Genomic DNA, 12,102 nt, shown 5'->3' on the forward strand with positions numbered 1-12,102 from the left:
ATGCCTTCGGCATGTGGCCCCCCTAATAAATATGTGCAATAGTAATAGGTGGGCCATGCCTTCGGCATGTGGCCCCCCTAATAAATATGTGCAATAGTAATAGGTGGGCCATGCCTTCGGCATGTGGCCCCCCTAATAATACGCGGAATAAATATGTGCAATAGTAATAGGTGGGCCATGCCTTCGGCATGTGGCCCCCCTAATAAATATGTGCAATAGTAATAGGTGGGCCATGCCTTCGGCATGTGGCCCCCCTAATAACCACCAGTTACAACCAAGGTGGGCAGAAGAGCATCTCTGAACGCACAGTACGTCGAACTTTGAGGCAGATGGGCTACAGCAGCAGAAGACCACACCGGGTGCCACTCCTTTCAGCTAAGAACAGGAAACTGAGGCTACAACTTGCACAAGCTCATCGAAATTGGACAATAGAAGATTGGAAAAACGTTGCCTGGTCTGATGAGTCTCGATTTCTGCTTCGACATTCGGATGGTAGGGTCAGAATTTGGCATCTACAACATGAAAGCATGGATCCATCCTGCCTTGTATCAACGCTTCAGGCTGGTGGTGGTGTCATGGTGTGGGGAATATTTTCTTGGCACTCTTTGGGCCCCCTGGTACCAATTGAGCATTGTTGCAACGCCACAGCCTACCTAAGTATTGTTGCTGACCATGTTCATCCCTTTATGACCACAATGTACCCAACTTCTGATGGCTACTTTCAGCAGGATAATGCACCATGTCATAAAGCTGGAATCATCTCAGACTGGTTTCTTGAACATGACAATGAGTTCACTGCACTCAAATGGCCTCCACAGTCACCAGATCTCAATCCAATAGAGCATCTTTGGGATGTGGTGGAACGGGAGATTCGCATCATGGATGTGCAGCCGACAAATCTGCGGCAACTGTGTGATGCCATCATGTCAATATGGACCAAACTCCCTGAGGAATGCTTCCAGCACCTTGTTGAATCTATGCCACGAAGAATTGAGGCAGTTCTGAAGACACAAGGGGGTCCAACCCGTTACTAGCATGGGGTACCTAATAAAGTGATAGGTGAGTGTATGTTACCACTATTATAGACAAGTTATCAACTTTTTATTTTATTTGAACTCATTGGAATATATTTTCTATTGATATGCACCCAAAGTATGCACTGCATTAATGTACATAATTCATTTTTTGCATGTACTAAATTGAATAAAATAATGGAGCTCTGGCTTTTTATTTACAATTTTGTCTGACATTACTTATACTCCTGCAGGTTTAGATTTGAACCTTACTTTCTTTTAATATAACTGGAATTTTATGCTTTTTTAGGTTTTGGGGTGCTGGCTTCCTGCTGATAAAAAAAAATTGAGGAGGGAACTACTCTAAAGCCAATGGTTGAAGCAAAAAGGCCTCCAAATTCAATGATCTAAAACTCATCTCCAAATAATTTATATATATATATATATATATATATATATATATATATATATATATATATATATATATATATATATATATACATACATATATACATATATTAATGAAAAAGTGCAAAAAGCTTGTCAGTAATTCTAAGCAGGAATCAATAGTTCTGAGCCCAATAAATGTTTTCCCTTTGGGTTCAAAAAGTGTATCAATAGTTTTCAAGACACTTTGATGAAACATGATAAATAACAGACACATTTTATACTTCTTTCACACTAATAAAAAAAAAACTTGGTTCAATTCAAAATTCATTTTACATCAAACTGTGCCACATGTTCTAATAGTTATGAACATCAGCCCCATCTGTTAACGATTTTCCTCATCGCTTTCTATAAAAAGCCAAAGAAATCAACCAATTGAATTCAAGTTGATCTTTTTTTTTTTTATTTATACCCAAATATAGTCCTTCAATATTTTCAAATGAGGTTTATTTGTCACATTAAAAGTATCTGTCTCTTATATTTTAATCCCCACTTCTGTTTTTTTTTTTATCAGTCTGATATAGTGTTCCAATCTTAAACTAGACGATTTAATTAGATGTAAATGAAACATTGTCATAATTAACGAATATAAATACTGACAAACACCACTCAGGATGTAATTAGCTCATACATTGTGTTTTACTTAGTGAGTTGAGTTACTGACATGACAGTAATCTTAACTAGGGATGATAAAAACATTCTAAGCATTGATATAATTGGATTTAGAGAGATGTGATTATCCTGCGTCAAATACCAATGTAATGAAACCTCTATGTTAAGATCTTCTTTTACGTGTACACACCAACCCATCCTCCTTATTTTAATTTGACATCTCTTGCAGACATTTTCAAAACTTAAGCTGGAGGTTCTGGCATCCAATTAAGGTGCATCATTTCCATTTCAATGCACAAAGATCTCTGGCTGCTAGCCACTAATGATTTTGTTGTTTGTGCTGGGTTGGTGTGTGTGGAACTAGAGCTGTCTTGCACCTCAGTTTTCTACACACAGATGCTGTTTTGTAAGACATCTCCCTAAAGGGGGGCGATATTTCTTATTTAAAGAGCTGGGACCATATCTCTGGCTGTAACAAGCTTCAAGTAAATACTGTACCAAAACAAGCCACACTCTCTGAATGGGGACTGAAACAATGGAGTGTATGATTTGCCCAAGAGGTCTTGGTTATAAGCCAATTAAAGGTTTTAGGCTCTGTTGCTTCTCTGGCACGATGAAGCAAGGTAAGGAAGCAGAGATACTGCAGCTCCACTGCACCATTCTGCTAAGATGGAGCTATGTGCGTGTGTCTGGGTGTGTATGTGTGGAAGGATACACTTTTAATGACTTAAATGAAAGAGAAACATGAAAACAGAGTGCTTTTTAAGTTTGGATGAAATGAAAGGAGAGAGGTTTGTGAAAGAAAAGGAAGGATTTAGTGAGAGGAAGCTGTCTAAAGACGCAGAAAGGAGAGAGATTGATTGATGGAAGGAGACCGGAGGGAGACATAGGAATGGGCGTGTCAATCCACTTTGTTATTATGTCTTATTGGTGTTTCTCTCAGGGTTCCTTCCTCTCTCTGTGATGCAGCATTAGCTCTCACTGCTCCATCTACTGCCACTCTCTTTCTTCTTCTTTCTCTGGCTTTGCCAACCCCCTCCCTTCTCCTCCATCCCTTTTCTGCTCACACATACACACACTTCCACACCGGGGATGCCTGGATCAGTGGAAACCCTGATCACTGTCTGACAGAGTCTCTGGTCTGCTGAGAGCTTAAGAGATCTGGCTGAACCCAGTTGAAATAGAGAAACTTTTTGGGATACAGTGATGAAATGAATCCTCCCTTTTTGGATAGATCGACTTTGGAGGGAAACCTACAGATTTTGGACTTCATGGCCACGGTGCTGAAGACAGGAGGGCTCCCACTTCATACAAAATCAGGGGTATGATGGCAGCCAAAGCAATTTCCAAATGCAATGGAAAAAAACCTTCTAAATAATGAAATTCATATATCCTTTATATTTCTGAACAGACTGGAACTGAATGCATGGAGCTTACTTTTTTATTAAAAGAGTAAAATAACTTTTTTAGCATGTGAATAAAACATGACCAGCTATTTTAAGGTAAATTCAGATTTCCTGAATATAGTGTAATTTTTACACTCATCAAGAGAGCATCAACGAGGAATTTAAATATGATTTAATAGATAGAATTTCCTACTAAGACTGGAAGAGTGCTGCAGGAATCCCTCAAAGTTTCAGCAATGGAGTCACGAAGGACCAGGGGCCACATAGGAGGCCACGACTTGAAGGGTCAGGGGGTTGGTTTTAGCTTTCAGACCCCTGGACTTCCAGCCAGCTCCATCATTACTGCAGTCCAGCAGCAGGACTACTCAGCCAGCGTTTGGCTTCGCAGGAGGGAAAAACTGGAACATGTAAGTTCTGATTTCTGGAGAAAATGTTTGAAAAAAACTTGGTGCAGATATACTGAGGCTGAAGTTGAAACAAATATTAGTCTGTCAGCGTTACGTTGGGTTTACAATTGTCTCTTTTGTGGTTAAAAACTGAAAAGTTGTGCTATTAACATTTTATTGCTGAAATTTGGCCATTTTTTTAAATGTAAGGCAAGTTTATTTGTAGAGCACAATTCAGTAAAACGACAATTCAAAGTGTTTAACATGAATTAAACAGTAAAATGGAAAGAAAATAAAAGCATAATAAAAGGAAGTAAAAATAAAAGCATGATTGAAACATACATGCACCGGCCACTTTATTAGGTACACCTGTCCAACTGCTCATTAACACTTAATTTCTAAGCAGCCAATCACATGGCGGCAACTCAGTGCATTTAGGCATGTAGACATGATCAAGACAATCTCCTGCAGTTCAAACCAAGCATCAGTATGGGGAAGAAAGGTGATTTGAGTGACTTTGAACGTGGCATGATTGTTGGTGCCAGAAGGGCTGGTCTGAGTATTTCAGAAACTGCTGATCTACTGGGATTTTCACGCACAACCATCTCTAGGGTTTACAGAGAATGGTCCGAAAAAGAAAAAACATCCAGTGAGCGGCAGTTCTGTGGGCGGAAATGCCTTGTTGATGCCAGAGGTCAGAGGAGAATGGCCAGACTGGTTCGAGCTGATAGAAGGGCAACAGTGACTCAAATAACCACCCGTTACAACCAAGGTGGGCAGAAGAGCATCTCTGAACCCACAGTACGTCGAACTTTGAGGCAGATGGGCTACAGCAGCAGAAGACCACACCGGGTGCCACTCCTTTCAGCTAAGAACAGGAAACTGAGGCTACAATTTGCACAAGCTCATCGAAATTGGACAATAGAAGATTGGAAAAACGTTGCCTGGTCTGATGAGTCTTGATTTCTGCTGCGACATTTGGATGGTAGGGTCAGAATTTGGTATCTACAACATGAAAGCATGGATCCATCCTGCCTTGTATCAACGGTTCAGGCTGGTGGTGGTGGTGTCATGGTGTGGGGAATATTTTCTTGGCACTCTTTGGGCCCCCTGGTACCAATTGAGCATCGTTGCAACGCCACAGCCTACCTGAGTATTGTTGCTGACCATGTCCATCCCTTTATGACCACAATGTACCCAACTTCTGATGGCTACTTTCAGCAGGATAATGCGCCATGTCATAAAGCTGGAATCATCTCAGACTGGTTTCTTGAACATGACAATGAGTTCACTGTACTCAAATGGCCTCCACAGTCATGGGATGTTGGGATGTGGTGGAACAGGAGATTCGCATCATGGATGTGCAAATCTGCGGCAACTGTGTAATGCCATCATGTCAATATGGACCAAACTCCCTGAGGAATGCTTCCAGCACCTTGTTGAATCTATGCCACAAAGAATTGAGGCAGTTCTGAAGGCAAAAGGGGGTCCAACCCGTTACTAGCATGGGGTACCTAATAAAGTGGCCGGTGAGTGTATAAAACAGTTGTATCACAACTGAAGATTTCTGGGTGGTGGGTATAATCTTCTGGAGAATTCAGTTGCACCTGAACTTAACCTATCAACTCTATTTAAATGTATTTATATTGTATATATATTTATATTCTGAGTGTTTTGTAGGAGCAGCATCTTAATATGAGGATTTTTTTTTCTTCAGCTGGCAAATGGAAGTTGATCAGTTTTGCTGAAAAGATGGGTGAAGTTAGGTAAGGGAAATCTTGAATTAAAAACCTGGAGAAAAGTCTAAAATAGGAGAAAACTACAGTACAGTTTTTCAAAATGGCATACTCAGATGAATTGATGAATCGCATGATTGAGTACCGTGCTTTGAAAGTGATTCTGGCAAACCATCCATATACCAAACGGCCCTACGTCACCTGTCAAGTCCGTAACCTTTATGGAATAGATTTCCAGTTGCAGCCAAGGGTAGGTGGGGATCTGTTTCAGGGACCAGAAGATAGAAGACCTACAGAATGCAACGGCAATGGTTATCAGCTCCTCCAACCCGGAGGGCATGGTTCTTGACCGGAAAAAGGTGGTTTGTCTGCTTCAGGTCAGAGGAGAGGAGAAGTTCAGATATCTAGGAGGCATATTCATGAGTGAGGGGGGAATGGAGCAGAAGATCAATAGATAGAGTGGTGCAGCTGCTGATAAAGCCTAACAGCTGTTGGAGGGAAGGATCTGTGATAACACTGTAGTGTGCCTAGGGTGTCATTGAATAAGGACTTGTTTTCAGGAACTGCTTCACTAATAGGATGGTAGACATTGTCCAACAGAGATGGTTTTTTTGTTAGATTTCCTCCTTGCTACCACCTGCAGAGAGGTGAAATGGGGGTAAAGCACAAGCACAATTTTATTAAGATTTATCCACAAAAATCTTTACAGACTTTGTGTAAATGTTCATTATATTGAAATTATATATAGATTTTTTTTCAGTTTCATACATACTTATTTATGGAGGTTTTTTTCTTTTACATACTTTTTACATTACATTTTTACCTGAAAATGGGAATATTATGATGCATATTAGTCATGTGTTTTCTTTCCCCAAATTAAAACAATTATCAAACCTAAACATTTTTCACTATGTTACAAATTTCCTCATGCAAATGTCCTGAAATCTTGTTCTTTATTGTTAGGCTTTTGTTCATTAGTTGAAAAAAGGTAGAGGCTCTGCTGGAGGCTCTTTGCCGGCAGGTGAATATTATCAGCATTCAATGCAAGGCTTTTAAGTGAAGAGTTTCAGCATCAGGGAACAGCGTAGAAAAGCTGTGTGCTGAATATTTGATGCTGAAGGCAAACAGCATCAGGTCCTGAGAGCTGTTTCCAGCTCTGTCTGCATAATCAACTGGGATGAGGCATCCTGTCTCCGTTCTGTAGACTTGCATGCACACACAAGTTAAAAAATCTAGTTTTAGTCTTAAGTTTTTGCCTACAAATGTTAGATCAACGACCCTTGCAGCAGCTTTGAAAACATCTTTTTTCACATTATATGCACCATGTAAACATACAGCATGCACATTGTTTAACACAGTTTAGAGTGGACAAACCCCAACTTGCTGCCACTGAAATAATTGCTCATATTTTTGGAAGGATTACTATATATATAATACCAATTCTTAAATCACTCAATACTTTCTCCCATTTTGTCAGATAGCAGATGTAAAAAAAAAACTGCTATTCGTCAATAAAGTAAATGGTCTTTGGTTGAAATACATTTCTGAGTTGGTTTTCAAGTGTGAACCAAGTAGACTCCTTATTTATTCATTGACTGAAGGGAGCTTTTTGTTTCTTTGCCTCTGAGCTGTAGAACAGCCTCCATTAAAACTTGAAATGTGCTGAAATGTTTGGTACCTTTAAGTCATGACCAAAAATATTTTTAAAAACATACAGTATTTTGGTTTCATGGTTTTATGTATTTGCCACCTATATTTGAACAAGTCTCCGCAACAAGCTTTAAAATATGTTTACATACCAAGCAGTTTATTCAGACGCAAAGAAGATAAACAATCTTCTTCAAGCTATCCTACCATCCCAGATGTAAAATGTCTGACTCTTACTGAACTGTCTTTATAACCACCTGCTGTTCTCGTGATATTAAGACTGAGAGTTTTGACTCTGGTTTTGAGATGCTGGTCCTATAATAAAAAATATTCTAAAGCTGCTTGGAAAGGCTTGGCTACAAACTATGATGGTTGCTGGATGTTAGCAACATCTGACAGATTAGATTTGACAGAATAACCAAGAAAAACAAGATGATTAAATCAATTGTCTTCTGATGAGACACTGAACATGCTGTACTGTACTTTCAATTGAAGAGTAGGAGTTAATCTACTGAGAGAAATTGTAAACGAGTAGAAGAGGAAGAGAGAAAACTGATGAGGATTTGGATGAAGTGGTACCTTAGTATAGAGAAAGAACTCAGAGGGTTTATTTTAACATCATCCAATCCAGAGATTTAGCAAGCAGGGTATAGTAAAACTGGAATAATCTCTCTTTAAGTTTTTATGTCTATTTTAAAATCCCATTTCATTACTTTTACAATTTAGGTTTTCATTAACATAACAATTAAATACCTGTTTCCAAAATTAATGAAGATATGTGCTTCAATTTATGTTTTCGAAGGAATTGTTAGAATTTTGACTGAGATGCTGTATAGGGCATCTACTGTTATTTACTGTTATTTAAGCCACTTAGTCTTAAATTGAGATTGTTTGCAAAAATGGTGCTTGTATAGAATGGATCTCCTATTAAATTAAAACTACGAGGGAGCCATACATAAAGGTTTAACTAATTTTCTTTCTCTTTACCTTGGTTTTTTCTTTCTTTTTTGTGGGTTACTATTTACTCATATTTACAGTGAAACTTTTATATTGACAAATCATCATACATTTTAAGTGGTATAGCCAAATTGACCACACAGAATGTGTCCAAATTGCAGCATGAAATGAGGTAGAAGACACAACACAGATCACTGATCTTTAAACATCATGAGTTGTAATGAGTCCAAACTGGACGCCTGGTTTACAACATCAAAGCCCCGTGTCCAGCCTGCTTTGAAAGAAGCTGCTTTGCCTCACCTTTAAGCAAGTCTGCAAGTTGTAATCAGTTGCTCTTGTAATCTTGATGTTAGACCATATTCTGTGCTACATCATATATTGTGACTCAAAAGCATGCAGTGGCAGATTCTCCTCACCATGCTGTCTGCTAGCCTTAACATGACAGGAGCCATGCCTAAACCCCAGTTCACAAAACTAATACCTAAACCTAAAGAAGTCTGTGGTGAAATACATGTAGCACCCCCTTTGATCACAGAGCACTATTGTCCAACACTGGAATAGGAGAGCCATTAACAGGACTCTCTCACTAGTAAGTTGTCATGTAGCTGAAGTGAGGTTTGCTTCCTTTTCCTGTGACTGTTTAAAAAAAATTTAAATGATCGACCATATTTTTTTTTTCTTGCTTCGAAAATTTTCATGCAGTGTCTAGTTTTATCTTTAATATAAGCCTCTACGTCGGTTTCTTGAACCCCAGTCAGCCTCGGCAGATGGCCGCTCACACTGAGCCTGGTTCTGCTGGAGGTTTCTTCCTGTTAAAAATGAGTTTTTCGTCTCCACTGTTGCTACAAGCATGCTTATTGTGAGGAATCTCCTTCGAGTCAATCGACTGGTTAGATAAAAAACTTTGAACCGATTTGACTTTATGATCTGGTGAACTATAAAGTGCCTTGAGATGACGTGTGTTGTGAATTGGTGCTATATAAATAAATGGAATTGAATTGATTTTTTTTTCATAGATCAGATTTTATTTTAGTGTCCTCAACAAAAACTTATACTAATATTACTTTAAAAAGTACATGCAACATGTGTTAAAATGAAGGCTCCTGTACATTGTTATACTGCTGAACTTCAAACATTTTGTTAAAATCTGACACTGTTAAACTGCTCAAAGAACAGAGCTATTCAAGCAGAGCATTGTTATGAACTGAAGTAAGAAAATAAACCTAATGATCTTTTGCTAAGAAATATGAAGCCATTTTTGATATCCTCCTTAGAGGCTGTCCTCCTTTTTGTGGTCTACCATGGACACTTTTATTTTTAAGTAGGGCTAAAACTGGATGAAACACCATACTTTTTTACACACAGTGCTACATGCATTGAGCTAAATTTTTAGTTTTTAGATGTATTTTAGCAATGCAAAATGGAAGCACTTTCGCTCATCATGTTGTTCAGCTTTAATCTTCATTTTACACTCCACTCTCACAAGCATGTTGACATTTTTGTCAGTTGCACATCTCATAGTACTGAATTGACTTTTCCTGGAACTATGCACATTTAATGGTACATTAGGGAACATTGCAATTGTTGAGTGGATTAATTAACACTGTTCTGGACTTTTATATCTAAGTTCTCCTTTTTCACATTCATGCATTCAGTTTCACACAGCACCCATTTAAATACATTACAGCCTCCAATTTCTTCTGCTGTAGCGACTGGATGAGTAATGATGGCATAAAGGAGGATGATCACTTGCTGACATGCGGGCTAGAAGGCTAACTTTGCATCAGTTAGATAGACAGTGAAATCTCCCTGAAGAGTTTTAGGCACTGACAGTTCAGAGTAGAGAGGCTGATTGCATCTTCACTTGAATGGCAGCAGAGGTGATGGATGGTCTAAGTCGGCTGTAATGATGGTTAAACTTTATTGGGCAGTGAGGAGATTCCCCCTGAGTCTAACTAATGTGAGGTTTGATCCATTCAATTTATATAGTTCTGACTCTATTTGTTTATGGGGTGAAGTTTATGAGGAAATGCACCATTTATCCCAATTGAAGCGTTAATTCAGTCTTTCAGATTACAGCTCTTATTAATCATTGCATGCACTTCTGGTTTAAAAAGAAAATTGAGATGGAGAATTTTACAGCCCACCTGGGATTCTAGTCCATGCAGGCTAGATTGTTCTTGGTCTCTATGATCAAGTCATTCAAGAACAAAGTATTTTTTTTTTATTTTTTTTTTTTTTATTTGGAAAGGCAGGTTACAATTACTTTCTACATTCAAGCTTCCACCACAGTGGAAATATGGAAAAGAACAACATAAGCCGATCCAGAGTTTTTTGTATAATAACCAAACATCTATAACTGAAAAGCGAGCGAGTGGGAACATGAGGTCTGATTCAAGTTTTCCTTATATTTGGGGAAAAGCACAATCCAGGACATAAGCCTGCCAATAGGGTACAATACACAGCACAACAGTATTTGCATGTGATCAGACAAGTTTAGATCACAGGGATTACTGATTTTACATAGTTTGTCCACTATTACCAGATCCTGAAAAATGATTCCCTACGTCCTTGGACAGAAAAAGTTAGCTTCTCCAGCATGTAAATGTCCTGCACTATGCTAAACCAGTCCTCAACTGTAGGTGCTTCAGGTTTTAACCATTTTCTGGTGATTGTCTTTTTACTTGCAGCCACCAACATTAACAGCAGTTTTTAATCTTCCAGAGTCCAGTTGTCAAATGGAATGTTTCTTAAGTACAGAATTTCACATTTACATGGGAGATTTTTAGTAAAGATGTTGTTTACTTGGGAACATGTTTGCTCCCAAAAATCTTTAATCACCGTACATCCCCAAAAGATGTGGTGGTGATTTGCTCCGTTTGTTCCACAGAGTCTCCAACAGGCTTCTCCGCTGCCACAATTTTTTTTCTGAGCTGGAGTTACAAAATATCGAACAGAGTTTTTCCAACAGAACAGTCTCCATGTGTTGGAGCTCGAAGTCATCCAGTGCAGTTTATTAATCTGTTCCCAGACTTCAGTAGAGATAGATAAGTTTCCTTCTTTTTCCCACTTGTTCCTTATGTAGATCGTATCACCTTGTGTAGAAGATAGATAGCATTTTAAAGTATGGAAACAAGTTTCTTGCATGAACCTGACTTCAACATGGACAAAAACATATCAACCAATTTTGGTTTGGCTATTTCCTAATCGTCACGTATGTTTTGATTGAAATAGGCCCTCACTTGTAAATATCTGAAGAAGTCGTCCCTCTCTAGCCCATTAGATCTCTGAAGCTCCTCAGAACTCTGAAACACCCCCTTCTTGGTAAATGTATGGTAGGTGGTTATTTCTTTTTGGATCCATCCTCTTAATCTCCCATCCATCTTATTCGCTTTAAAAGCAGAGTCAAAGGCACACCATCTGAGTATTTTTATCTGGTTGCCCAATTTACAGATTTTAATCACCTTTCTTCAGGAATCCAGCATTGTGTGTAACATTGAACCATGTGGTATATTCAGCCATCTTGTAATTCCGTATCCATTAATACTGATATTAGGGGTATTCCCTCCACTGTTGTACCTTCCATATCTTTCCACCTTGCATCGTATGATGGAGAGACAGAACACTGGTCTTAACTGAGCTGCAAGGTAATAAACTTGCAAATTGGGAAGACTCAGTCCACTTTCTCTTTATTTAATTGCAGCGTCCTATATCTCACCCTTGCCTTTTTCCCCTAACAAATATACTATTCTCTTACTATAAAACGTCTTTCTGATATCTGGATAGGTAAACATTGAAATAGATAAAGGAAGCATGGGAGAATGTGCATTCTGACCGACTCCACTCTAGTGTATAAATTTGAGAAAGGGGTCAGGTTCCATCTCTGTATGTCTGATTT

At 38.7% G+C, this 12,102-nt stretch overlaps 1 protein-coding gene across 1 annotated transcript in view; it reads left to right on the forward strand.

Annotated features, from left to right (window-relative positions):
• The first annotated feature begins 3,131 nt into the window (after nt 1–3,131).
• The window catches only part of LOC119790230 (inactive phospholipase D5-like), a 92,798-nt gene continuing 83,827 nt past the window's right edge, over nt 3,132–12,102 (forward strand). The window contains exon 1 of the mRNA XM_038295683.1: nt 3,132–3,885. Coding sequence (XP_038151611.1) covers nt 3,715–3,885 — 171 coding nt within the window. The 5' untranslated portion in view covers nt 3,132–3,714. The remainder of the gene's footprint in view (nt 3,886–12,102) is intronic.

This window comes from Cyprinodon tularosa, unplaced genomic scaffold (genome assembly GCF_016077235.1).
Source record: "Cyprinodon tularosa strain WSP-4 unplaced genomic scaffold, ASM1607723v1 ctg359, whole genome shotgun sequence".
NCBI lineage: Eukaryota > Metazoa > Chordata > Actinopteri > Cyprinodontiformes > Cyprinodontidae > Cyprinodon > Cyprinodon tularosa.